The following is a 25,634-nucleotide window of genomic DNA, read 5'->3' as shown; positions in this document are numbered from 1 at the left end:
AAGACATTTATGCACTTCTTTTCTTCTTTACATACTCTACATCAAGCGAGGCTGATCTTATCTACTTGTCGAGGCAGGTCGTCTCAACGATAATGCTGGTAACCCGGTAGGGATCTGTACACACGACGGATGAGAAAGTGAAGCCATTGCTGGCAGACGTAAAACATACCGATGTTAGAGGCGGGACGTCTATCCTCGAGGTATCCATAGCCTTGGGCACCTACGTGCCTGGGAATACGAATAGACGCGCCGCGGTTGGCAACGCCGGAGGTGAAAGTGCCGATGTGACCAGTCTCGTGGCGACCGGTTAGACGGAGGTCGTTATCCTCACCGTACACGGCGATGTGCTCATTATGCCTCTTGCTCAGCTTCTCGATTGCAGCCTCGATGTATGCCATGCCTCCAGGCTCACGCATCGCCTTCGTGCTGAAATTCGTGTGACAGCCGGCACCGTTCCAATCACCTGCGAGGGGCTTGGGGTGGAAGGACACCGTGATATTCCACTGCTGGGCGGCGCGCACGAGCAGGTAGCGAGCCATCCAGAGGTGGTCACCCATGGAGATACCCTCACACGGGCCAACTTGGAACTCCCACTGAGAGGGCATCACCTCCGCGTTAATACCGGAGATGTTGACACCCGCGTAAAGGCAAGCGCGGTAGTGAGCCTCAATAAGGTCACGGGCGAAGACCTTTCCAGCGCCTGTATAACTATATATCAACGTTTGGAGAACGGGCAGACTGATGCATACATACCGGCACCGCAGTAGTAGGGACCCTGGGGACCGGGGAAACCACCTTTCGGCCAGCCGTACGGCGTACCGTCGGTGTCGAAGAGGGTGTACTCCTGCTCAAGGCCGAACCAGGGGACCTGTTCCTTCGCAAGATCCATGACCTTTTTGGCATGATGACGATAGTTGGTCTTGTTCGGGGTGCCATCGTTGTTGTAGCACTCGGCAAGAACCAAGATGTTGTCACCACCACGGAAGGGGTCCTTGAAAATGGCAGCCGGGCGCAGGTAGACATCAGAGTCGGTCCCAGGGGCTTGGTTCGTGGAAGAACCGTCGAAATCCCAGATGCGAAGCTGGCCAATGTCGGTCACCTTCTTGGTCACGGTCTAATGGACGGATCAATGATCTGAAAGCATGTAAAATGCCAAATCCTCCAGATAGAGGGCATCGCATTGAGATTGCTTAAATACTGACCGTGGTCTTAGAACGGAGACCACCGTCGCCATCGATCCAGACATCTGAGGAGAGAAGAGTGAGTCATTTCTGATCAAGTGATAGTGAAAAGTTACGACATACACTCAGCTTGGACCTTATCGCCCTGGGGGAGAGCGAGGAAAGGGGCAAGGAGTTCAGGGCGGTAGGACATGACTGGGAGGAAGAGCAGAAGGGAGAAAATGCAGGACAGAGTAAGATGGTGGTAGGAATGAAAGACGGATTGCCGCCCTGTTGTCCCCCGGACTGTGCTATATGCTTGTGTATTCGTGTTTGGGCCGTACTAGATACCAGTCCACCAATCCTCCGTCCGAATCTAATCTCCATTACTCCAGCCCAGCTCGTCTCCGCGGAGTCATTTGCTCCGAAAATCCTTATCGGCTCTCCTACGACCGAACCGCACAGGTGTTTCAATAAATATTTCCCTCATCGCCTTCGCGGGTTTTTTCTCCGTTTCCCGCCACCCATCACAGCGGGAGCCCGCACGCCCTTTGCACCAGGCGCTGCTCCCTTCGGTGTCACCGTTCCGCCCCTCACCGAGCCGGAGACGGACGTATCGTCAGTCTCCTCTCCCTCATCCCTCTCCACAGAGTCTACACCATTAACCTCTTCCGCATTTGATGGCCTCTTGACCACGCCGCGTATCAGGTTCGTCATAAGGCCGACGAACCAGGTTCTCTTGAACGACGGCGCGACTGCGGTGTTGCTGTTCACTGGGAGCAGAGTGCCATCCGGCTCAAGCTAGACACATCCCCTTCGTTAAGTATCGCGGAGAATAACGACGCGATGCACCCACGATGTAGACGTCAGTTCCCTCCACCGTGATATCAACCATTCTTCCGGACACTATGTTTCCGTCTTCGTCTAGACGTGGACCACCACCTAGATTGACTTTCACCTTCGCAGCACATGGATCAAGACGACTCCAGGTTATTCCGAAGACGTCATGTCACATACCTTCCTTCGCCCTTCTATGGGAAGCATCTTCGAACCCCATGCGGCGGACCGTGCTTGCTGGATGATCCACTCTATCCTCTTCAAGTCGCGGTTGTAGTTCATGCGTTGAACCAGATATTGTAAACACGAGGATATGAAGACCAGGAATACGATGACTGTCTGTGAACATGGCGCGCAAAACAGAGTTAGTGTCCAACGGTATCACCAAAAGGTAAGAGGGTCGTACTCCAAGTCCTGGACGGAAACGCGAATAGTAGTATCCAGTTCCTCTCCATTTTGGTACACCGTTCTTGTAGAAGAAGTCATATCTAGTTTTATCAAGATAAGCAAACGCTGGCCAAGTTAAGCAGTAAGTACACACCGTTTACGGCTCTCCGCATTCCTGAGTATCGAGGATACGACGCTGAGCCTTGCAAACCGTTCGTGCGCGTGCTTCACACCTGGGTTCTTGTCTGGACTATTCGTGAAGCCTGTTCACGTTATAATGTCGAAGTCCACCAAGCTCAAAACTCACTGCAATTGTATGCTCTTCTTTCGATATGCTTTTGCTATCTCGGGAGTTGAAGCAGTCGATGAAACTTCAAGCCATGAGTAAAACGTCGTTCCTTTGCCTAGACGCACATGGTAGGAGAGAAACAAGCCGCATCAGAAAGATCATAACATGCTACAACCGCTAGTCAGACCTTCAGATGCCTCCACGTCGCTTACGAGATCAAATATTTCGTAGTCCTCCTAAGCAATGGAGAGAAAACACCGTCGTCAGAAAAGTTGCTGAACAGCAGTGTACTGTTCACTAACTTTTGTCCATCTGAAGAAGAGGCAACCACGGAGTGAGTTGTCAGTCCGAGCGGTGTGCAGAAGACTCACGCTGAAACAGCCACTACCAGAGCAGCTAAGCAAGCTAAAAGAAATAGCTTCATTAATATATTCGGCGCGCCCTTGCGCAAAAGGAAGTAAACGTTCGGCGGAATGCAGAACTTGAAAGAGGGCGGAGACAACTTGACAGCGCGAACTTGGCGCGAACTCAAGCTGGATCTTGATCTGGGACTGGATGGAAATTGCCGGTGTTTCCGCCACGCGATTATCTGAACGTCTGCAGTGCCACCGTAGCGGCGTGGGTTCTTTGCGTTCCTAAGTTAGGTGTACCTGAATTTCTTATCACCAGCTCTCTGCCTGTAGCTGCCAGAGAAGGGCAAGACGATGGCACCCCGACGCCGCTGTCCCGTGTGCGGTTCCCGGCAATGGCACAAGGAACCCTCCAGCGGTCTCATTACTTGCAACGAAGGCCACGTACTCCAGGTTAGCTCACACCATGCCGCACTTAAGCCTCTTTTCACGCTGCATAGAGCTACAGGAATGAGACTCGAGAGGTCACCGAGCTTGGTCCGCATACACTCAGGAAGAGGACGCTGAAGTCAAACCGCAAGAGGAAAGAGAAGCAGAGTAACGCAGATCCAAAGTGTAAGTCATTTCCGCAGTGCTTTCAATCAGCGAAATCCCTCACAAGAGGTCAACGCAGTGTACCACGGAGAACGAGCGCGTTACCATTACTTCCAATGTCTTCAGCTCATTCTACGCATGCAAGTTGCCGCTCTAACACGGCTGTGGGAACTACCCCCAGAGTTCGAGGTATGGTTTACCTACTGCATACGCTGTCTAATATACCGACATAGTGCAGATGGTATGCAGAGACATATGGACGTTGCACCTAGAACTGCTTCCGCAGCCACCTCCAGCCGAACCTCTAGAGGCGATGCATGGCGAGGGAGATAAAAAGCAAACAGAACAGTCTTCTCAGGTGCAAGTGGATACACAACCTGCAGACATCAGTGACGGAGAAGAGCCCGAAGAAGAAGCCAAAGACTCAAGTGACGAGTCGTCCTCTTCGGAAAGCGACGAGGACGAGGACGATGCTGAATTGGCTGCATTAATGCGAGAAAATTCGTCCTCGTCCTCGTCGTCAGACGAAGACATCGAAAAGCAACCCAAAAAGAATGTCTCGAAAAAGGGCGTTCAGGGTATCCGGTCATCTAGGCGTTATGACTCCCCAGCGAGCAATATCTCTGTCCTCGTACTGGCCTGTTGGACGCTGCGGTTACCTGTTATATATATGGATTTTGTGCGGTAAGTCTACCTAAAGTTCCAACGTGGCAGTGAGTGCACACACGCTGATTACCCAAAGGTTAATAGAAGCCTATGAACTGCCTTACCTGGATCCCGTCCGCCTCCTCCCAACCAGCCTAGCACAGCACTTGACGAAGCACACCGCCCATGCATTGTCGCCTCATGTGCGTATTGCCCCGCTCTTGCAATAATCATCTGACCGCGAAGTTTCAGCACTCTCCCAAGCCTGTCTACCTGCATATACAGACATCAAGGCTAGCAAGACTCATGTATTCCACTTACGAGATAAGCACTCCCGAGATGAACGCGCCCCCAATTCTCTGGCGCGCAGTCCGTGGTTTGCGCGGGACACGTACGTAAATCCCCCGCTCACCTTCCCGTCATCATACCTACCCTCGCGGATAGCGACACTGTACATGTTGGCAAAAACACTGGCGCGAGTCCTGTCGATTCCGCTGACGCTACACCGGTCTCTCGCGTCCGGATTCAAGCGTACCGAACAAGGCGAGCACGGTTGGCACAGGTACGATAACGCCGTACCGGAGGTATCCCTCGCTGCGACGGTCATCATTGTGATGAAGATGGTGTACGGGTTGGACGGTGAAGTCAGGTAGCGTGTTTCTATGCACACTTCGAACTAACACCAATGTTGAGTGACCGAATTCAGGCACCCCCAGGAGAAGGACGATCCGGCGCGCACGTTACCGCTCTTATCTGATTTGCTGGCGTGCATCAAGGACCTCGACGAAAGGAGTAAAATGGATGAAGATGCCATCTTTTCTGCGAAGTCGCCCATGTAAGTTGTCCATCACTGTCGAGCGCAGATACCATGTCCTGAAGTGTACATAGGTCGGTAGTTGATCTGAGCGAACCGATGCTGGATAAATACCTTGACTTCTGCGAGAGGGCGCTGTTGGTCCGAGAGGATAAGAGAACCGGTATTTTGATGTCCTTTGGTCGGGAGTGATCCGGATTTGATGATGTCCCTCATTGCAGAGAGGCACGTGATGGCCGATTTCTTTCCTCTTCATCCTGCGCCTGCACCGCCTGCCTCCAAAGCAGGATCGGAATCCGAGCCCCTACGCAGGTTGACCGCACCAGAGATCTCACTTGATGCGGAATCGCAACTTCTACTTTCGCCAGCAGAGTCGTACAGCATCTACAACACTCAGGATATCCTTGGAACGCTGCCTGAACAGCTTGAGCTTGTGATCAAACGGGCAAGCAGCTGGGCCGGGTTAGATGAAGAATATCTCTGCGGCGTGGTCGAACGATTCGAGCGAAGGCTTGTTAGATGGTGGGATGGCGTGAAGAAGAAGGAGCGAGAAGAAACGAGTTTGAGTGAAGTTGTGAGCGGTCTCTTGGCACAGAACACATGGCTCTTTTGCTGATAATTCTCGAGCAATGACCTTCAGCGTTTCTCTTCCCCACCCCGCCGCAACACTATTGGCCTGACGAACGAGTCACAGGCGCATTACACCAGTTTCCCGGATCGGTGATAGGCCATCGGTGTGGCGGAGCTTTTGCAGATCTGAGATCTCGCACAATACACAGCTGTCCCTGAAGGGCAGTGCAAGACTCAGAGGCATAGAAACAACAATAGAAGGGCTGAACGACGGAGAGCTGTGTAAGTTTCAAATTTCGAAGCAGAAACACATTGTAGTATTTCACAGAGCTTGTCGGTTTCAGTATGTATGCACTCTCGACACTGGATCGCAAGGATGACTCAATCTCCTGACCTTCCTCGATGGGGATCACGTACGACGCCTGGGTTAGACCGTATAAATGCCGATCACTAGGTGAAAATCTGCAGAGTGAAACATACAGAAACAAAAACTGAAGACCAGAGGCGATATCCCTGACGAGTGAACAAATAAGATTGCTGTGTCGACGGAGGGTCGTGTTCGAGAATGCAATGACGGTGAGCTCATGCGCTGTCCAATCACCTTCATCCTCGCGTCCCATTGGCGGATGCGGGCGCCCACCTATACCAATTCGCCGTGCCCGCGCTCTCTTCCGTTTCACCATGTTTCAGGTATGTAACATGTAACATACGTTACAGCAGTGCACATATGGAGAAGCTAGCTACGGCGCATGCTTATAAGGTGGGGATCGGTAACCCGTTTTCCTCTCGAGTTTCTCCTTCTATCCTTTCCATTTCTCACTTTTCTCTAGCTATTGTCTCGACTATGTTCTCCCCGCTGTTGGTATCGCTCGCAGTGAGCGCTGCAGGAGTGCTCGCACAATCAGCCTCATCAGCCGCTGCCGCTGCCGCTGCCGAGGCGTCGCTTGTGGCGCAGCTCAAAACAGCTAATGGTGCAGCTACTCGCGTCAACCTATTGTCAGACAGCGACGTATGTCCTCCTCGTTTGTCCGGCTACGTCGTAGCTCACGGTAGATGGTTCACGTCAGTTCGTCTTTGACTTTGAGAACCCTCCGCCGAAGGCTATTACGCAAGGAGCGGGCGGTCACCTTGTCCTCGCCTCCGTCGCTGATTTTCCCGCAGTAGTAGGCAATGGTAGGTTGTGCAGCTCCCGCTCTGCCCATTATCCGACTCACTGAGGCTGCAGGGCTCGCCATGGCTGTTGGCTTCCTCGAGCCGTGCGGTCTAAACACACCCCACCTGCATCCCCGTGCTACCGAGTTGCTGTACGCAGTCAACGGCACGATCACCACTGGCATGATCCAGCAGGGCGGTACACGCTTTATCTTCAACAACGTGACTGCTGGTTCTGGCATAGTCCTTCCTCAGGGCTCTGTTCACTTCCAGATCAATGACAACTGTGGTACGTCTCTCATCCACGTTTAGATTGACGTGAGAGGTTTACGACGTGTTCCCAGACCCTGTTACATTCGTCTGTACGTGCTGATCCACGCGCGACATCCACGTTATGTGCTCACCCTCGATTAGCTGCGCTGAACAACGAGGATCCTGGCGCTAGTCCAGTTGCTCAGCTCTGTGAGCACATTCCCTGTCGATTTCAACCGAGTGATATTGACACTCCATACCTCAGTTTTCGGAATGCCACCCGGCGTCGTCGGCGCGTCTCTCGGCGACGTCGGTGTTCAAGAAGTCGTCCAGTTGGCCTCGATGGTGAGCGCAGCGCTCATATTCAATTAACACACCGGACGTGACTGACAATCACCGGCGGTACCAGATCCCCGACACCTTCGTCCTCGGCACAGACGAGTGCCTGCAGCGCTGCGGCCTCACGCGCGGCGCCCAGCCGATGGCCCAGCAGGTGCCGCGCGTCGCGGGGAACGCGTTCCCCTCCGGCGTGAGCGCGGGCGCGGGCGCGGCCGCCTCCTCGACGTCGCAGAGCCGCAGCATCATGCAGACCTCCGCGGACCTCGTCGCGGCGATCGAGAACCCCGTCGCGCCGTCGGGGGCGCGCGGCGGTACGACGCAGCCCGTGACGATCGCGCTCATCGTCGTCGTCAGCGTCTTGGGCGTTGGCTACCTCGTGCTCGGCGCGCTCTTCTTCATGAACCGCGCGCGGGGTGAGCGCGGCACGGGCCGCTCGTTCATGCGCCCCACGATGAAGGACCGCGCGCTCGTCCCGACCGTGGAGGTCCCCACGCTCGACAAGTACGACCCGATCGCGTCGAGGTCGTCATAGACGTTTGATGGGCTGTATGGATGGGGTTGACGATGATGATACTTTATTTTACTGGGACACGGACCCTTGATTGCTTGTATCCTACGGTATATGTTGTTAGTCTGAACAGGGTCCTACTACATCTTCCTGTTTGCGTTCACGCTGCGTGGCGACCGTCAGAACGCAGCCCGCTCGAACGACCGTCGCAGCAGAAGAACAAACTGGATTGGATTGGGTTGGACAGAAAAAAAGAAAAAGTCCGTACGTAACAAGATTGCGGCACTGTAGTACTGGTGGTGGTGCTAGTGATACTAAGCTAAAAAAAATGCAAACAGCGGGCGGTCCAAAGCGGGCGTGGGGCGTGTGCGCATGGTACGTAGGATATGGAGATATATATATATGCAACAGTGCCAGCGACGGGAGCGCGTGAATTGCGGCATGACGAGCGACAACAGAAACGAGTCCGTGCGCGTGCGGGTCCTAGCGTGCGATAAATACGACGGAAGGCGCATCCGGGTCCGTGCGGGCCTGTACTAAAGTATGCAAGTGGTATGGGGCTGGGGATGGGCGGAGTAATTTTGACAACAAGGTGCAAGGAGGAAGGGGGATAACGAGCGCGGGGAGCGCGACGACACGGTCGCGGTAGTATTAGCAGGGCGAGTAGGCAGACACAGCGAGGACACAAAGGGTGCGCAGGACAGGATAGGATGGGGGAGGGGGCGTGTTTACATTGCATTTGCATCGATCCAAAAAAACAAATAGTGATACTCCGAACACCCATGCACAACAAACGAACAAACGAGCAAGTCCGGACGGAAGAACGGAAGAACGAAACGGGGTAACACGTCGTCATGAAATCATCGTCTGCCGCCGCCCCGCCGAGGGCCTGCTGAGGATCTGGAAGCCGTCCTGTGCGCGCGTGGACCGCGGCATCGGGGGCACAGACGGGGGCAGCGACGCGTGGTGCGTGGGCGCCGGGCGCGGCGCGGAGGACTTGGTGCTGCGGCGGTCCGAGCTCTGCGGCGGGGGCTGCGCCGAGCGGTGCACGTCGACGTCCGCGCTCGAGCGCCGCTGATGGTGTGCGCGCGGGGCGGACGACGACGGGGACGGGGCCTGCGCGGGGGACATCGGCGAGCGCTGCTGGGTGTGCGGCGAGAGCAGCGCGGCCGCCTGGCGCGGCGATGAGCTATGGGACCGGTTTTGCGGTTGCGGTTGCGGGCTGCGCGAAGGCGAGGGCGCATGGTCGCGATGACCGGGGGCGGGCGAGGAGCTGTGCGCGTGGTCGCGATGACCGGGGGCGGGTGAGGAGCTGTGCGCGTGGTCGCGAGGGCCGGGGGCGGGCGAAGAGCTATGCGCGCGCGAGCGGCTGTGGTCCCTGCTCTGCGACGACGGGCCCTGGGCGGGCGACGGCGCGCGGTAGCCAAACTGGTGGACCATGAACGGCGGGCTCGGCGGGAGGAGCGGCGCGTCCATCATCATCCCCGCGCTCATGCCGTACATGCCCATCGGGAGCGCGTACGGCATCGCGACGGGCACGGGCACGGGCACCATCTGCATCGGCATCGGCACCTGCACCATCTGCATCGGCATCGACGGCACGCCCATGTTCATGCTCAACCGCGGGTTCATCCGCGGGCTCCCGTTCGGCGAGGACATCCACGCAGGCGAGCCCGGCGGTGCCGGCGAAGGGCGCGAGCCAGCGTCGGACACCATGGACCCGCGCCTGCTCGCATTCGGTCGGCCCTGGCCCTGGCCATGACGGACATCAGGCGAGGACGACGAGCGCGTAGCAGCAGCAGCAGCAGGCGACCCGTGCTCCGCCGCCGCCGACCCGTTGATACTCGCAGGGCGCACCGAGCTCGACCTCGACCCAGCCACCGCCGAACGCTGCGCGGGCGACTCGTCTCTGCGCACATTGGGCTCCGCAGACCCCTGCCTCCTCGGCGCAGGCGCGGGCTGCGCGTCGTACGCGGGGCGCGCGAGGACAGGACGCACCTCGCGCCCGCGGCGCTCGCGCTCCTTCTCGCGCGCGATCTCCCAGTCCGGGTCCACGCGCATGCTCTCGCGGCGCGCGCGCGCACGCGCGACCTCCTCGGCGTACAGCCGCTTCTTGCGCTCCTCTTCGAGCGCGCGGCGCTCGGCCTCGCGGCGGCGGCGCTGCTCCTCGGCACGCACCGCCTCGTCGCGGCGCGCACGCTCGACGGCGAGGAACCGCGCCTTTTCTGCGCGCTGGTGCTTGATGCGCTGCACGTAGCCGAGCGGGATGTTGTCCGTGCGGTAGGCGTCCATGCCGGGAGCGTCTGCGGGCACCGACTCGGCGAAGCGTACGTTTGGCTTGGTGTGTACGGGCGATGACGGCTTCACGGTGACACTCGTACCGGTAGAGGACGACGGGGACGGGGAGACGGTGGGTGTGGGTGCGGCAGGGGACGCGGTACGCCTCGGCGAGGTGGGAGGGATCGAGAAGAGGACCTGGCTGTGTTCTATCCGCAGAGGCGAGGGCGCAGCTTTGTACAGCTGGCCACGGGGAGGTGGCGAAGGAAGCGTCACTGGGAAGATGTGTGAATCAGCACACGCTGCGCGCAGCGTGATGTGAGTACTCACCGGAGAGCTCCGGCGGCTTGCTGGAGCCTGACAGGACGGGCGACGGCATCGGGCTCGTGGACGTGGGCGTGGTCGGGCCAGAGGACTCGGGCGTGGCTGAGCTCGATAATGACAGCGGCGGGGTCAGCGTCACGTCGAGCAACCACGCGGGTAGCACATTCGCGTCCTCCGCCTCCGCGGTCGCGGCTACTTCCGCATCCGGGTCGTAGAGGCCCGCGAGCAGCTCCAACGTCTCAGAAAATTCGATGGCCGCGACGCCAAGGCCGGGGCCAGAGACGGGTATGCAGACCACATTCTGCACAGAGCCTGGGTGCGCAGGCAGGTATACGACCATGCGATCCTCGAAACACGGGCGCTCGGCCCAGAGCCTGAGGCCGTCGCTGTGCATGCCGATGCGCTTACCGTCGGAGACTGCGACGTCGTCTATGGTCTGGACGGAGTTGCGCGAGGGCCCGCGATGGGAGGCGGCCGTGGGGTGACCTCTACGGGAAGCGAAAGGCGCGAGTGAGTACTGTTCTGAGGGTGCGAGGGTGCGAGCGCGGTCGAGGCGGCGAAGTAAATGGCGCCTGAGCATGGAAGGACAGACGGGATCCGCGGAGAGCGGAGGAAGGGTGCGTCGGAGATTGCACGAGCGGGGAAAGAGCGGGGTGTTTGGAACGTGCAGGAGGGGCGGGGGAGAGAACGCAGACAGGAGGGCGTTCACGGTGAGGGCACGAACGTAAGCGGTGGGAGAGAGGGGACCGCTGCGGGCAGAGGAGTGGGAGTGGTCGGAGGAGGAGGGGGTTAGGCATATACGCGGGCGCTGCGGGGCAACGACGGTGGGAGAGAGTGGTTGCTCTGGCTCGGTCCCGGACGACTCGTCTGAGGAGAGGTCTTCTTCCGAGCCGTGGCGGGGTGATGCTGGCGGAACCGAGCGGGATGTGGGCGTGGGCGCGGATATGTACTGTGGGGCGGGAGGGGTGTCGTGGTGCCATGCGAGCCAGTTCTTTCTAGAGGCAGCAGCACGGAAGGAACTGGTGCCATCGTCGTCAGGGGTGCTGGGCCCAGCGCTGGAAGAGGAGGAGGACGAAGGGGTATGGTCTGAGACGACGAGACTCTGTGCGGGTGGTGCAGCCTTGCGGGAGAGGGAGCGGAAGAAACGCGAGCGGGGCTTTGAGAGCTGCTGGGACGGGGGGGCTGCTGGAGAGTCGTCGGCGACAGAGGAGGCAGCGTCGGACCTGTCGGTGCGCTTGGCGGCGAAGACGGCAGCGAGACGGCGCATGGTGGCGGCAGATGGAGAGAGAAAGGGCGACGAGCAGAGGAGTAAACGTTGGCTTGCGGTTGAGACTAGAGCATCGGCAGCGACGACGTCAGGCGAAATCGAGACGAAGATGAGGAATAATGATCGAGGCTGGGCCAAAGAAAGGGACCCGGTCCCTTGACGTTTCCGGCGCGGTGACGCGGTGGACGTGACGAGAACAGTCAGCGGCGAGGACGTGACCTAGTGATGGACAGCCCGTCGCCGACGAGGAGAGCGACGAGGAGGACGAGGAGGACGTCGGAGAGAAAGGAGACTGCGGGCGTGCGATGCGAGATGGACGGATGTACTATCATCATGCATGCACGACGCTCGCGCAACAATATCCATATATAGAACACTGATCCCCCCTCGGCCAATCAACCCCCTCCGTCCTCTTCCTTTCCCCATTCATCGCCCAAGGACGTCGAGCGGGTCCTCGCACGCTCACATCTCTTCTCAGAGCTTCTCATCCCACACCTTCCCATCCCATGGATTATATATATTCTACGCCAACGGTACATCGCAATATATCATGCCATCCCACCCCACGGCCCTCTTATGCGTCGCGCAAGCTGAATGTCCCGCTGCATGATCGTCACCCGCTTCGCATGGATAGCGCACAGATTCCTGTCACGCACCGGAACCCGGTCAGCACACGCCCATCTCCTCAACCCAGAAACACAAAAACAGCCACGCTTCCGAGGCCGCATCAGCCGCAAGAGAACAGAAGCACGCCACCCCACACGCCACGGCCCTCCACGCCCCCCGACTGCAAAAACGACCGAAACAAACACTCACGCGTCCTCAAATAGATGCACCAAGTACGCCTCCGTCGCCTCCTGCAGCGCCATGATCGCAGAGCTCTGCCACCGCAGCCCCGTCGCCCCGTACACATTCATGTCCGTCGTCATATCCACCGCAATCTCGCGCACCTGCAACCCAACGATCAGCGCCCCCGCGCACAACTGAGAGTAGTAAGCACAACGCACCACCCGCGAGAACGGCAGCTTGCGGATGAGCAGTTCCGTGCTGCGCTGGTATTTGCGGATATCCCGCAGCGCGACTGTCCCAGGCCGGAACCTTCGCTCTATAGTACACGCGCCAATGCGGCCACATCAGCGTTCAGTGAGAAAAGGACGACGAGGATGGAAACGCATACTCTTCGCTTGCGCGCCTCCTGCCCCACCACCGCCACCACCACCACCTCCTCCTCCACCACCACCACCTCCTCCACCACCACCGCCGCCTCCGCTTGGTCGACCCCGCGGGAGGCGCCCTCCGGTGCTCTTGCGCGCGGTCGCCGCACGTGGCTTCTTCGCCGAGGGCGGCGGAGTGACGTCCGAGCTGTCTCGTTCAGGATTGGGCTGCTTTCGCTTGCCCTTTTGCACCGTCTGCGCCATGTGCGGGACTTGGCAGGAGACAAGCGGTCAGCTGGGGGTAGTATATACAATAGAGTGACGTCTGTCCGGTACGAAAAAGTGTCGCCGAGTAGACGCAGTTCGAGTTCGCCAACGTGGTAACGCGTAAGCACTGCGCGCAGCGTCTGCAAGCAAGAAAAGTGTGATAACAAAGAAAGCAGATAAGAGGGTATCGCGCGAGATCAGCAGCAGCAGCGGTATAGATTTGTGAACAGCAAGGACACAGGAGCGCACGGTCACGGTGGTGGCCCGCGACGCGGTTGAGATCTGCATCGGGCGTTCAGTTGACGCGTCGCCCGATATGGAAATGGAGCGTCACGCGTCCTTCACCTCCTGAGGATGAAGAGAAGTGATCAAGTATTTATTGGTGTATCGATTGGATGGGTTTCGTTCCGTGCTGTTGCAGACCGCTCTGCACCGCGTCTGTATCCCGTCTGTCTGTCTCGAATGTATCACGATCCCGCACGAACGAGCCTCGTGCACCGTGCCCGCGCCCCACTCACTCACACCCCAAGTACGGCACACCGTACGTCGTACAGTGTGTTCGGATTCATTATGAGACCACTGGAGCAAACCAACAGACAGCGGCCAGTATATACGGCTACGGGTATCAAGGTGCTGCGTGTTTCGTCGTCGTTCGCGTCATTAAAAGTCGGGGCGGAGCCATGTAGTGTATCTTTGCTTTCGCGCGCGCCATCACTCATCCTTGTCGTCGTCCCCCACGTCATCCTTGTCGTCGTCCTCCCCGTCATCCTTCCCGTCGCCGCCCCCGTCGTCGCCCCCGTCGTCCTCGTCGTCCGACCGCACGTCCGTTATTCCCTGCGTGGGCCCCACGACGCTGCAAGCACATCAGCCAGCGAATTAGAGCACGCACAGGGAGGAGGGAGCAGGAAGGTAGGGACGTACCGGTACATGATCCGCAGAATGAGGAAGTACCAGAAGAGGTTGAGGCAGAGCAAGAGGAAGATCGGGATAAACACTTGGTACTTCATCCACCACACCATCCACACCCCGTCGGGCGGCCAGAAGCGCTGAGAGGCGAGACTGTCGCTGCTGTCAGGCGGATACACCCCAGGCGGAGACAAGAGGGGAAACCACGCACGGTATCAGATCGTACTCGGTCCACACCGACCAGAGCATGACCATGTTCAGGAATATCCGGAAGTAGCTGGACAAGAGCATGGATGAAGTGCTGAACGACGGAGCGCGCGCTCATGCGATACACTCACGACCAGACGCCGACGAAGATGACGAACGATACGACCTTGGTGTACTCCCATTGGATGTAGTTCAGCAGTTTGGAGAACTAGGGATTGCGCGCTGAGTAGGAGAGAGTTCTCGCGAGAAGGCGACCTACAGCGAAGAATGCATCGGGCACATCCATACTGAGGTACACGGCGTTGCCGATTTGCGTCATGTTGCAGACATAGCTGGCACTGAGATGTCGCAGTCAGAATAATAGCGGAAAGCGCCAGCCATACTCATCAAAACGCACCCCACCAGCCAGAGCGTGACCAAATGATGAGCGACCAGTTCCGCGTAGTCTTTACGTGGTTTCTCCAGGTTCAGCAAGAGCACGATGAGCTGATGGCACCAATACGCTGCCTCCATGAGGTAGTAGCGCTTGAGTTCTGGTTTCATGTCCCAGTGCGGATAGCCTGGATTCGACTGTTGATGAGCGATACTGGCCAGGACACGCACGCCGCACTACGAACCGAGCCAGAAATTCTTAGTATCGTACCACCATATAGGTGACTGCGACATGATGCGCTGAAGACGACTGTTAGCCGATGCGGCGATTGAGCAAAAGGGAGTAACTCACCGCACCCCAGGCTCCCATTACAGCAAAATATACAAGGGCATAACCCTGCTCGCCAAATCTAGCCAATTTTGACTCCCTCTTGATCCCGAACCATTGGCCAACAGGTCTCGACACCTGGAGGGTGATAAACTGGCGGACGAAGGAGAAGACCACGATATAGTATGATACAAATACAAAGTCAAGAATGCCTTTGGAGTAACGAGGGTCGTCCGGGGAGGAGTCCAGGATACGATATGATATAAAAAGGAGAGGCGCAAAGGGGTTTGGCAGATCCCCAACGTAAGGCGCGAGTATCTCCCAGTTCGCCCATAGCACGACGGAGGTGATTATCATTTTGAGGGAAGAGGCTACGGGGAGTGAGGAACCCCGCTAGAGTCGCGATAGAGACGACGTACATGGAACCACTATCCATCTCATGGACATGATGTCAGCCCCAAATCCTCGTGAGGCGGTCGACCAGCGGTCGAACGCAGCTGGGATGTGCCCATTCGCGCCTTTCTGAGCCATCGTTGGTGACTCCGGGAACTGAGCATCAAGGGGACTGCAGTAGACACGTTATAATGCGAAAGAAGACGAACGGAGCGGGTGGACGCACGTCTGTGGTCGGAACGGGCCCGTGATGTGGTGGGTATCCTTCGTCCTGCGAACACGGTGAGGTCAATACTGTAGCGAGGAGGCAGACACATACTCTATCTGGAGAGACTGCTCGAGCGCTCTCTGGCGCAGACTCGGTGAAGGGGCCATGCTCGTGGACGAACGAAAGAAGGACACCCAGCCCGGGAAGCGATGTGTCGCAAATTGCTGAGGATATATATCTGGCGCTCAGCCGAGTGCCGATAAACCGAAAGCAGATAAGAGTGTATCACGCGAGATGAGCAGCAGCAGCGGTATAGATTTGTGAACACTGGCGACACAGGAGCGGTCACGTGCACGGTGGCGGTTGGAGTCTACGGTCGATTGAATTCGATTGGCGCCCTACAAGGCGCTCAGTCACATCACGCCCTGATTTCAAAATATTCAGCGCCTCAACCGGCAGCAACCGGCAGAGCCTCCGGTAAGTAAGAACTGGGTTTGTTACACTCTGAGAAAATATTCTAATGTGCGGCACAAGGTAACATAGAATTTTCTAACTTGGATATCAGTAAGAACTGCACATGTGCTAATGGTACACAGCCTGTATGCATCATTCTCTCTCACTCATGATAATGTTGAGAGCTTGTGCACAACCCCATGAGTTGTATGCAACTCCCTGCTCATAGGGTGCGGGGGAGCTCAACTGCACTTTTCCGCTTTGGATTGCCTTCGGTGGCCTGCGCCAGCTACAGCTGCTGCTGGTTGCACCGTCACACATCTTCCAAAGAAAACACCATCACTCAATCCAGGCAAGGCCCTGCAAATATTGTACGTCGTGGCCGGCAGCTCCGCCGAGGGCCCGGGGTAAGCCGCCCGCAGTGACGTGACAGGAGGCGCCCATAGGGCGCCAATCGAATCAGACAATCGACGGTGGTGGCCCGCGACGCGGTTGAGATCTGCATCGGGCGTTCAATCGACGCGTCGCCCGATATGGACATTGAGCGTCTAACGCGTGACGCGTTAGACGCTCCTCAGGCGCTGCACTGCACCCTTCACCTCGCCATCGATACCCATCTCTCCAGCACAGAGAGCTCCCAAGACAGAGGGCTCGCAGAATAACCAGAACGTTCACGATGCCTGTTGCAGTATCGACAGGCTACTATCGCTTCACTGACATCTTCTTCGAGTGGCCCGTCCTTTCTCCCCTGCACTCGGTGAGACCAAGCTGACCGCCACCCGCAGGCACCAGGTCCTGCCCGAGCCCAAGGACATCAGCCCGCTCAAGGCCCTCCTCGCCTACGACGCCCTCGTCCACCCCGACCACCCTCTCCGCAAAGCCGGCATTGACGGCATCGAGCTCTTCCTCGGTGCGTCCCATCCCCACACTGACCCTCACACCGCTGACCGAATTCCCAGGGACGTTCCCGAACGGGGAGATGCGCCTGCTCTTCTCCTCCACCCAGATCGAGTACATCCGCTACTGGCTGCACGCCATGCGCCTCACCGACGCCCCGCTCCCCATCCCCGCGTCCGACTACCTCCTCCAGTCCTCCGACCTCACCAACTGCTCGCCCTGCGTCTACCGCGACGCCGCCAGCCTCAAGAAGGCAATCAAGGTGCGTCCTCTCTCCCCCATCCCGCCCCACCCCGTCCGTGTCCGTGTCCCGACCCCCCCCCGCCACTTCCCAGCTCCGCAGCCGCGTCCGCCGACGCGGCCGCAGAGGCACCCACAGACGCTCACGCGGCGCACAGACGATCGAGAAGAACAACAGGCGCATGAAGGGCACGACGACCCTGCTCGCCGCGCGCCGCCTCGCGTTCGAGAAGGTGCGCACCCTCTGGGCCGCGCGCGCCGGCACCTGGCTCGCGCTCGACTTCGAGGCCTGGGACCGCGACCACACCGTGCTCACCGAGTTCGGCTGGAGCCTCGTCCGCTGGGACGACCAGCATGAGCACGAGCAGCTCGCGCAGCGCGGCCATCTCGTCGTCAAGGAGCACCGCGGGTACACGAACACGTACGTCCCCGAGCGTCGCGATGTGCGTGCTTTCTCTCTTTGTGCGCGCGGCCATGCTGATCGCACCCGCGCGGCAGTATTACAACTTCGGGCAGAGCGAGGAGGTCAGCAAGCAGGCGTTCAAGGAGCGCATATGCGCGCTCGTCGACGAGCACAGCGCGCGCGGCCCGCTCTTCCTCGTCTTCCACGACAACAGCCAGGACATCAAGTGCGTGCTCTCCCGCCCGCCGCCGCTGACCGCTGACCGCACTCGCCCCCGCAGGTACCTGCGCTCGGACGCGCTGCGCGCGGTCTCCGAGCTCGAGTTCATCCTCCCCGACGCGCCGCCCGCGCGCGGCGTCTTCGTCGTCGACACCGCGGATCTCTTCGCCGCGCTCGAGGGCGAGTCCAGCGCGAACCGCCGCGCGCTCGAGCGCGTGTGCATCCACCTGCAGATCAAGACCGAGTCCCTGCACAACGCGGGGAACGACGCCCACGTGAGTCTTCCTCTCTCGTTCCCTTCTCTCCCGGCGTAGTCAGCTAAATCTATTCGGTTTCCTCTTATTTCTCCCCTCTCTTATTCTCCCCTCTTATATTCACCCCTCTTCTTGTTCCCCCTCTCTCTCGTTCCCCCTCCTATCGTTCCTCCTCTCTCTTGTTTCCCCTTCCCCTCTCACCCCTCTCCCCCCTCCGCGCTGTCCCCACGCTGAACTGATCCAACTGATCCCCGTGGACAGTACACGCTGCTCGCGATGCAGAGCATGGCCGCGGGGGACCCCGTCGACGTGCAGCGCGAGAAGCGCTGGCCGAACCGCACGACGAGCACGGACCCCAAGGTCGCGTTCGAGCCGTGGGAGGAGGACTCGGACTACGACGACTTCGAAGGTCTGATGCCCCCCGGCGTGCCTGTTGCCCCGGCGGAGGCGGAGGTGGACGCGGACGCGGACGCGGACGCGAGCGGCGACGCGAACGGGGAGGGCACTAACTTTTGGCAGTGAGGGGAAATGATGAAGTATTGTAATGGTGTATTGATTGGACGGGTTTCGTCCCGTGCTGTTGTAGCCTGCTCTGTACTGCGGCTGTATTCTGTCTGTCTGTCTCGAAAGTATCACAATCCCCCAGACGTCCGAATCGCATGAACTAGCTTGGTGCGCCGTGCCCGCGTCCCTGGCAAGTCTACCGCGAGGCCACTCACTCACACATGCACAGCACCCGGTGCATCGTAGAGTATGTTCGGATTCATTATGAGACCACTGGAGCAATCCAACAGACAGCGGCCAGTGTTACGGCTACGGGTATCAAGGTGCTACGTGTTTCGTCGTCGTTCGCGTCATTAAAAGTCAGGGCGGAGCCATGTAGTGTATCTTTTCTTTCGCGCGCCATCACTCATCCTTGTCGTCGTCCTCCCCGTCATCCTTCCCGTCGTCGCCCCCGTCGTCCTCGTCGTCCGACCGCACGTCCGTTATTCCCTGCGTGGGCCCCGCGACACTGCAAGTGCATCAGCCAGCGAATTAGAGAAGGCACAAGGAGGTAGGGGCGTACCGGTACGCGATCCGCAAAATGAGGAAGTACCAGAAGAGGTTGAGGCAGAGCAAGAGGAAGATCGGGATAAACACTTGGTACTTCATCCACCACACCATCCACACCCCGTCGGGCGGCCAGAACCGCTGCGAGGCTAGACTGTCGCTGCTGTCAGGCGGATACACTCCAGGCGGAGACAACAGGGGAAACCACGCACGGTATCAGATCGTACTCGGTCCACACCGACCAGAGCATGACCATGTTCAGGAATATCCGGAAGTACCTGGACAAGAGCATGTATGAAACGCTGAACGACGGCGCGGGCTCACGCGATACACTCACGACCAGACGCCGACGAAGACGACGAACGTTACGACCTTGGTATACTCCCATTGGATGTAATTCAGCAGTTTGGAGAACTAGGGATTGCGCGCTGAGTAGGAGTGAAGTTTTGCGAGAAGGTAACTTACGGCGAGGAACGTATCGGGCACGTCCATACTGAGGTACACGGCGTTGCCGATTTGCGTCATGTTGCAGACATAGCTCCAACTGAGATGTCGCAGTCAGAATAATCGCGGAGAAGAGCCAGCTTTACCCGTCAAAACGCACCCCACTAGCCAGAGCGTGACCAAATGGTGAGCGACCAGTTCCGTGTAGTCTTTGCGTGGTTTCTCCAGGTTCAGCAAGAGCACGATGAGCTGTTGGCACCAATACGCTGCCTGCATGAGGTAGTACCGCTTCAGTTCTGGTTTCATGTCCCAGTGCGGATAGCCTGGATTCGACTGTTGATGAGCGATACTGGCCAGGACACGCACGCCGCACTACGAACCGAGCCAGAAATTCTTCGTGTCGTACCACCATATAGGTGACTGCGACATGATGCGCTGAAGACGACTATTAGCCAATGCGGTGATTGAGCGAAAGTGAGCAACTCACCGCACCCCAGGCTCCCATTACAGCAAAATATACAAGGGCGTAACCCTGCTCGCCAAATCTAGCCAATTTTGACTCCCTCTTGATCCCGAACCACTGCGCAACAGGTCTGGACACCTGGAGGGTGATAAACTGGCGGACGAAGGAGAAGACCACGATATAGTATGATACAAATACAAAGTCAAGAATGCCCTTGGAGTAACGAGGGTCGTCCGGGGATGAGTCCGGGATACGATATGATATAAAAAGGAGAGGCGCAAAGGGGTTCGGCAGATCGCCAACGTAAGGCGCGAGTATCTCCCAGTTCGCCCATAGCACGATGGAGGCGATGATAATTTTCAGCGAAGAGGCTACGGGGGAGTGAGGAATCCCGCTAGAGTCGCGATAGAGACGACGTACATGGAACCACTATCCATCGCATGGACATGATGTCAGCCCCAAATCCTTGTGAGGCGGTCGACCAGCGGTCGAACGCAGCTGGGATGTGCCCATTCGCGCCTTTCTGAGCCATCGTTGGTGACTCCGGGAACTGAGCATCAAGGGGACTGCAGTAGACACGTTATAACGCGAAAGAAGACGAACGGAGCGGGGGGACGCACGTCTGTGGTCGGAACGGGCCCGTGAGGTGGTGGGTATCCTTCGTCCTGTGAACACGGTGAGGTCAATACTGTAACGAGGAGGCAGACACATACTCTATCTGGAGAGACTGCTCGAGCGCTCTCTGGCGCAGACTCAGTGAAGGGGCCATGCTCGTGGACGAACGAAAGAAGGACACCCACGCCGGGAAGTGAGATATCGCAAATTGCTGAGGATATATATCTGGCGCTCAGCCGAGTGCCGATGAACCGATCGTGGGATCTCACCGTGCCCGGCTCGGCCGGCATTACGCCCAAGTGTTGACTGACAGATGTCCGAAGATGCCGAGTATCCGCTCCGGAATGTCTTTTTTTTCTCCCCGAAAGGATGGAATTCGTAGCAGAAAAAAGTCGGATCAATGCGCCGAGGACGCCGGCGGCTGGCGTTGACTCAAAACGGCTTTCCTCTCTCGGTCATGTTTCCTACTCTCGGTTTGTTCAGCAAGCTGCCATGTCCAGAGAAACAGTCTTGCAGACGCGTCAATTGCCTGTACACTCACGATCCCGACGTTGTCTACCAGTCTCCGATCACCATCGTCGTTGATGTTGCCCCCACACCTCCCTCAGAACAGCCGCCACCATCATCATCGTCTCAACATGCACAGAAAGCCTTCCCGTCTATATTACCTGCAAAGCGCTCTGTTAGCTCGCCGTTACACGCTGTCGCAGGCAGCAGTGATGCTTCCAATCAAGAGCCTCCAAGAAAACTGCAGAGGACCGGGCCGTTACAGAAATCAATAGCTGTACCTACAGCGTCCCATACGTCTGTGAGTTTGATTCGTCATTGTATGGTTTGAATTCTTCACACATGAACGCAGACGGGCGTACCTGTGCTTCGCGTCAGTGCGGCACAGTCCCAAGTTCCTATTTCCGTTCGTCAGGTCCGTGCGCTTGCTTAACATCCGTCACGCGATGTCTCTCATCTATCTATCAACATCCATCACCCCGTGAAGGCAATGCTCAAGAATCTCTATGATCATTTTCTTGTTCTCTATGAGAAGATACTTCCCGCGAACCCGTCGTTAGCGTCGGAACATGCCTTGCGTCAGGAAGAAGAGGTGTACAACATCTCCACGAAGTATACCTATCGCAATGTATGGCACCTTAGTTTGCCCGTAGTGAACAGCCTCACGACTATTCTCAGGCGGTTATCTCTTCAATCGCTACTCTCAAGAAACGATCATTTCCTGATCACTTCTCCCACCCGTCTGTCGGGACTGAATGTGATGTCACCAAGCGAGAGGAGGCGCGAAAGAAGATGGAGGCGCTGCGTCTCACTGCATCTCAACTTGAACCTTACGTTCTCTCCGTAGATGAAATGAGACGATGGGGTTATATCGTAGATATTCCACCGGGCTCTGGAGGGGAGCGATCTAGTGAAGAGGGCTCCATCAAGACCTGCGAACGATGTCGCCAGCAATTCAAGGTCAAGCGAGCAGAGGAAGCAGATGAGTGCGTTTTCCACTGGGGAAAGCCCTATTCCTCCAAGGTAAATGGTCAGTGTGTGCTTCTGTTCGTCGTATGCGTGATATTGCACAGCTCACACCGATGTGCTCTTGAAGGCGAGAGGAGGCGCCTCTACACCTGTTGCTCGCGCTCAATGGACGACGAAGGCTGTGAACGAGGACCACACGTTTTCTATGACTTAACGCCCGAAGACCTGCATCTTCGACACCCGTTTTCGTTCACACCAGGGACATCGCCGGAGCAATCAGACAATTCGTCCACTGACTCTGATATGACCGCAGACACTGCGTTGGATATCGTAGCTCTGGATTGTGAGATGATATACACCACAGGCGGCATGCGTGTCGCCCGAGTATCTGCCGTAGATTCCACTGGAAAGGAAGTATTCGATGAACACGTCAGGATGGATGAGGGGGTCGAGGTCATGTGTGTCTCACATTCTGTGCAATCTATCTTGTACTCATTATTCTCCGTAGTGATTTCAACACCCGCTTTTCTGGCATCACTGCAGAGTCATACAAGACTGCACTTCTGCCCCTCTCTGGTATTCGAGCTTCACTGGATGCACTCGTCAGCTCGAAAACCATCGTCATTGGTCACGGCCTCGACAATGACCTGAAGACTCTGCGAATGATTCATTATCGATGTGTCGACACGGCGATCATGTTCCGGCATCCCTCAGGTCCGCCTTTCCGGCGTGCTCTCAGAAATCTGTAAGTGCCCACATTGTTTCTTGCATTCAATCGCCATGATGAGCGATGTCAACGCTACGTAGCGTCAAGGAGTTCCTCGGAAGGACAATCCAGGCCGGAGGTGGCACGGTCGGTCACAGTTCTGTGGAAGACTCGGTTGCTACCCTCGACCTGGTACGATGGCAGGTCTTGAATAACCCGAATCCTCGACCAAAGGTAGATACCAAGCCATCGGAGACCCACAATGTGGGACCATCTTGACTCATAGTTGAACGTGATTCACGCACGGATGATTGCACTATTGTTTGAGACAGACCTGCATGCTCTGGATACATTGTAAATCATGAGGAGAACCCGCTCGAAGCTGGACAGCAACATACATCATGTTAAATATCGTTCAGCTAGTGAAAGTCGTTCAGCAAGTTATGTCGTTTACCAAGTGTAAGTTCGTTCACCAAGTGTATACGACGAGGCGTATGACGAAATATAGAGGGAATAAATACGCGCGAAAGTGAACCCGCCCAACCAACTTGTGCATTATAAACTAATTGCCTCTTGAGCCAAGGCTGCCGAGTCGAGCCATCGTGTCTTCGCTGTTTTCCTGCTCCTCGATGCTGTCTGACTGCGTCACCTAAGGGTAGCGTGTCAGAATATTTTGGGCATGAGGTGGGTGATACCCGTCAGGGACGGACCACTCTGAGCACTGATTTCTTTGATGACTCCTGGAGTTCTCCTGCAATGATCAGCTCGTCCAGTATCTGTTTCAGGAGGTCAAGCAAGGAATAAAGGCCGGCATTCCGCGAGCTACTCACTGCATAGGCTTTCTGGAAGTTAAAGATACTGTGATGTAACGCAAAGGGTTAGCATCTACTGTCAGCCAGATCATGAATGCTCCTCACAGATCGAGCTCGCACACCTAAACCGCAAAGCATCAGAATTGCAAAAACTTCTAAATTTTGTCGAACTCACGTTGCCAAAGTACCGATCAAGTACTTCGACGTATCTATGGATGATCTCCAGCGTGATCAATTCGTTGTCTGCCGATCCAATACCGCAGACGAAGAACAGTGAAGCGTAGCGCCGGTATACGACCTTGGTGTCTGTGCATGCGCAACAGCTATCAAAGTGAGACCTCAGAGTACATCACAGTGTGCGCACCCTTATACTCCAAAAAGTTACACATCCGTGTCCGACGAGCAAGAACGAGCTGAGTGACGTCCTTGACGATCTTGGCTTTCGCCTTCTGCGGCATCGTCGTGAACCATTTTGAGAGACGGACCTTCCCTGCAGTACCTGTAGCATCAGACAATAATCTACCACACGGCTTCACATACCTTGCCTTGATACGAGCAGAATGTAGGTGATCATGTTACAGTTGCTGAGTGCCGGCGCTTGCAGTGGCGACTCGGAAGCAGTAGTGTTAGTATACGGCTATTTGCGAAAACCAAAGAGGTAATCAACGCCTGGTTCACGTACCACGTGCTTCCCGATCACAAATGGCACACGGTTGTGGCTGAGATTTGGTTCTTTCTTTCCACCACCAACTACAAGTCAAAGTCGAACTCGTCCTTTACTAGTACCAGCATGGAGAAATCTCAAATTGAGGATACTACATCAACTGCGAAGCCTGATGAGCTTCTGCAGCGATTTTTGAGGGCCCTCGTCTCTAACCGGGTCCCGATGACCAAAGCCATAGGCGTTGCAGCGAAGATGTCAGCTCTTGACGGAATGTTGTGATATTACTACTTCTTACTGAACTCTATCGTACAGATTGAAGGAGCATAAGACTCCTTCGGCGATTGGCCGTTTGACTGACATACAGTTGATCGCAGCGGGTATTAACGAGGAAGGGCTCAGGAGGCTCATCCTTGCGGCTATTCGAAAAGGGGGGTTCAACCCACATAGCAAGAGCACTAAAAATGACGCACAGGGTACTTCCAATAGCGAAGGCCCCCTTGCCAGCACTTCGCGCAGTGCCCAGACCGACGTGCGTACATGCCGTTGAATTGCAAACTTACATAAAGCGGACTAAGTGGTGTGATCCTCCATCTCGTAACCTGGTGTTGTCCATTAGATCTCTCCCAGGAAGCGCAAGCGCACCAGTGATACGAATGAATTTTTGCCGGACAGACCGGAAGGAGAAGAAGTCCTTGACAGCCTCGAATTTGATGAAATACTCGACGAAGAGGTGTGTCTTTCGCCTGGATCATCGACCGGGGCGCCACCCTGTGTACTCGCCCGGTGCATGATCCCTCATTCTCTCCTGCGTGTGCTGGAGTGGATGTAGAAAGTTTTGCGAGTGACTGATTAACCACGTGCGCGGGCTGTGTGCTGTGCTAGGTATTGAAGAACAAGAACATATTCATCAACCGCGCCCCTATCATGGCAGTCTGGGCGATGGTCGTGCTGGAACGGCAGGGCTTCAAACGTGAGGAGGCACTGAGCATTGGTATGCCATTTCCTTGCGTACACAGCATGAATGCTGTGTGGGAAGTGTCGATTAGCTCATCTCGCTTTCCAGCCCTCGCATTCACGCAGATGAATGCTATTTACGGCGGTGTGTCCGCAAATATCTTCCCAAAGGGCAAGGAGAAAGAGTTCGAGAGAAGCCTCACATCCTCTCAGCCGTACGTAGACCTCATGGGTCGAAAGTAAGTGGCGTCCCTTGGAAGTCCGCGTCAACACGGAACTGACGGAGCCTTCGGTTATTCATTTCCTTCAGGATGTGCGTGTACCTCGCCGTGCGATTTGCAAAATCGTGACCGTTTTGACGCGTTTGCCTGCCTTCAACAGCCC

General features: G+C 56.7%; 12 protein-coding genes across 12 annotated transcripts; 5 read left to right on the top strand and 7 right to left on the bottom strand.

Moving 5' to 3' along the window:
* Positions 1-61: 61 nt before the first annotated feature.
* SCP_0209220 (Glutamine synthetase) lies at positions 62-1,374 on the bottom strand (the record flags this gene model as incomplete). The annotated part of the gene is made up of 5 exons (XM_027754833.1): positions 62-114; positions 170-700; positions 754-1,114; positions 1,203-1,246; positions 1,305-1,374. The coding sequence occupies 5 exons, from the start codon at positions 1,372-1,374 to the stop codon at positions 62-64; spliced, it is 1,059 nt and encodes a 352-aa protein (XP_027610634.1).
* Positions 1,375-1,646: 272 nt separating this feature from the next.
* On the bottom strand, positions 1,647-2,823 carry SCP_0209210 (Uncharacterized J domain-containing protein; the record flags this gene model as incomplete). Its single annotated transcript, XM_027754832.1, has 7 exons — positions 1,647-1,961; positions 2,017-2,118; positions 2,178-2,336; positions 2,404-2,485; positions 2,539-2,634; positions 2,692-2,755; positions 2,799-2,823. The coding sequence occupies 7 exons, from the start codon at positions 2,821-2,823 to the stop codon at positions 1,647-1,649; spliced, it is 843 nt and encodes a 280-aa protein (XP_027610633.1).
* A 554-nt stretch (positions 2,824-3,377) lies between these two features.
* Positions 3,378-5,709, top strand: SCP_0209200 (hypothetical protein; the record flags this gene model as incomplete). The annotated part of the gene is made up of 11 exons (XM_027754831.1): positions 3,378-3,476; positions 3,524-3,638; positions 3,697-3,806; positions 3,856-4,301; positions 4,360-4,465; positions 4,515-4,653; positions 4,707-4,911; positions 4,969-5,097; positions 5,151-5,239; positions 5,298-5,650; positions 5,704-5,709. The coding sequence occupies 11 exons, from the start codon at positions 3,378-3,380 to the stop codon at positions 5,707-5,709; spliced, it is 1,797 nt and encodes a 598-aa protein (XP_027610632.1).
* A 781-nt stretch (positions 5,710-6,490) lies between these two features.
* Positions 6,491-7,921, top strand: SCP_0209190 (hypothetical protein; the record flags this gene model as incomplete). The annotated part of the gene is made up of 7 exons (XM_027754830.1): positions 6,491-6,655; positions 6,714-6,819; positions 6,872-7,087; positions 7,143-7,160; positions 7,213-7,260; positions 7,316-7,395; positions 7,460-7,921. 7 exons carry the CDS (start codon positions 6,491-6,493, stop codon positions 7,919-7,921), a joined length of 1,095 nt encoding a protein of 364 aa, XP_027610631.1.
* An 828-nt stretch (positions 7,922-8,749) lies between these two features.
* On the bottom strand, positions 8,750-11,765 carry SCP_0209180 (hypothetical protein; the record flags this gene model as incomplete). The annotated part of the gene is made up of 2 exons (XM_027754829.1): positions 8,750-10,449; positions 10,505-11,765. 2 exons carry the CDS (start codon positions 11,763-11,765, stop codon positions 8,750-8,752), a joined length of 2,961 nt encoding a protein of 986 aa, XP_027610630.1.
* A 548-nt stretch (positions 11,766-12,313) lies between these two features.
* Positions 12,314-13,183, bottom strand: SCP_0209170 (Histone H3.1/H3.2; the record flags this gene model as incomplete). The annotated part of the gene is made up of 4 exons (XM_027754828.1): positions 12,314-12,410; positions 12,582-12,715; positions 12,773-12,870; positions 12,943-13,183. 4 exons carry the CDS (start codon positions 13,181-13,183, stop codon positions 12,314-12,316), a joined length of 570 nt encoding a protein of 189 aa, XP_027610629.1.
* A 714-nt stretch (positions 13,184-13,897) lies between these two features.
* Positions 13,898-15,767, bottom strand: SCP_0209160 (Sphingosine N-acyltransferase lac1; the record flags this gene model as incomplete). The annotated part of the gene is made up of 11 exons (XM_027754827.1): positions 13,898-14,039; positions 14,108-14,245; positions 14,304-14,369; positions 14,431-14,507; positions 14,559-14,637; positions 14,697-14,859; positions 14,917-14,971; positions 15,024-15,370; positions 15,419-15,564; positions 15,619-15,663; positions 15,712-15,767. 11 exons carry the CDS (start codon positions 15,765-15,767, stop codon positions 13,898-13,900), a joined length of 1,314 nt encoding a protein of 437 aa, XP_027610628.1.
* Positions 15,768-16,729: 962 nt separating this feature from the next.
* Positions 16,730-18,588, top strand: SCP_0209150 (hypothetical protein; the record flags this gene model as incomplete). Its single annotated transcript, XM_027754826.1, has 7 exons — positions 16,730-16,785; positions 16,839-16,963; positions 17,013-17,212; positions 17,349-17,633; positions 17,689-17,819; positions 17,874-18,087; positions 18,328-18,588. The coding sequence occupies 7 exons, from the start codon at positions 16,730-16,732 to the stop codon at positions 18,586-18,588; spliced, it is 1,272 nt and encodes a 423-aa protein (XP_027610627.1).
* A 384-nt stretch (positions 18,589-18,972) lies between these two features.
* Positions 18,973-20,928, bottom strand: SCP_0209140 (Sphingosine N-acyltransferase lac1; the record flags this gene model as incomplete). Its single annotated transcript, XM_027754825.1, has 12 exons — positions 18,973-19,078; positions 19,133-19,270; positions 19,329-19,394; positions 19,454-19,530; positions 19,582-19,660; positions 19,721-19,883; positions 19,941-19,995; positions 20,048-20,394; positions 20,444-20,589; positions 20,644-20,688; positions 20,737-20,849; positions 20,908-20,928. The coding sequence occupies 12 exons, from the start codon at positions 20,926-20,928 to the stop codon at positions 18,973-18,975; spliced, it is 1,356 nt and encodes a 451-aa protein (XP_027610626.1).
* Positions 20,929-21,095: 167 nt separating this feature from the next.
* SCP_0209130 (RNA exonuclease 3) lies at positions 21,096-23,099 on the top strand (the record flags this gene model as incomplete). The annotated part of the gene is made up of 7 exons (XM_027754824.1): positions 21,096-21,446; positions 21,498-21,560; positions 21,633-21,773; positions 21,824-22,175; positions 22,242-22,572; positions 22,623-22,859; positions 22,922-23,099. The coding sequence occupies 7 exons, from the start codon at positions 21,096-21,098 to the stop codon at positions 23,097-23,099; spliced, it is 1,653 nt and encodes a 550-aa protein (XP_027610625.1).
* Positions 23,100-23,382: 283 nt separating this feature from the next.
* On the bottom strand, positions 23,383-24,206 carry SCP_0209120 (AP-1 complex subunit sigma-1; the record flags this gene model as incomplete). The annotated part of the gene is made up of 7 exons (XM_027754823.1): positions 23,383-23,469; positions 23,531-23,596; positions 23,651-23,678; positions 23,738-23,754; positions 23,808-23,938; positions 23,997-24,122; positions 24,173-24,206. The coding sequence occupies 7 exons, from the start codon at positions 24,204-24,206 to the stop codon at positions 23,383-23,385; spliced, it is 489 nt and encodes a 162-aa protein (XP_027610624.1).
* A 216-nt stretch (positions 24,207-24,422) lies between these two features.
* Positions 24,423-25,600, top strand: SCP_0209110 (hypothetical protein; the record flags this gene model as incomplete). Its single annotated transcript, XM_027754822.1, has 6 exons — positions 24,423-24,550; positions 24,609-24,825; positions 24,913-25,026; positions 25,179-25,287; positions 25,360-25,489; positions 25,561-25,600. The coding sequence occupies 6 exons, from the start codon at positions 24,423-24,425 to the stop codon at positions 25,598-25,600; spliced, it is 738 nt and encodes a 245-aa protein (XP_027610623.1).
* Positions 25,601-25,634: the final 34 nt, after the last annotated feature.

This window comes from Sparassis crispa (genome assembly GCF_003851025.1).
Source record: "Sparassis crispa DNA, contig_000001F, whole genome shotgun sequence".
In the NCBI taxonomy this organism is placed as follows: domain Eukaryota; kingdom Fungi; phylum Basidiomycota; class Agaricomycetes; order Polyporales; family Sparassidaceae; genus Sparassis; species Sparassis crispa.
The sequence above is the reverse complement of the archived record's forward strand: the minus strand, read 5'-3'. Positions and strand labels throughout refer to the sequence as shown.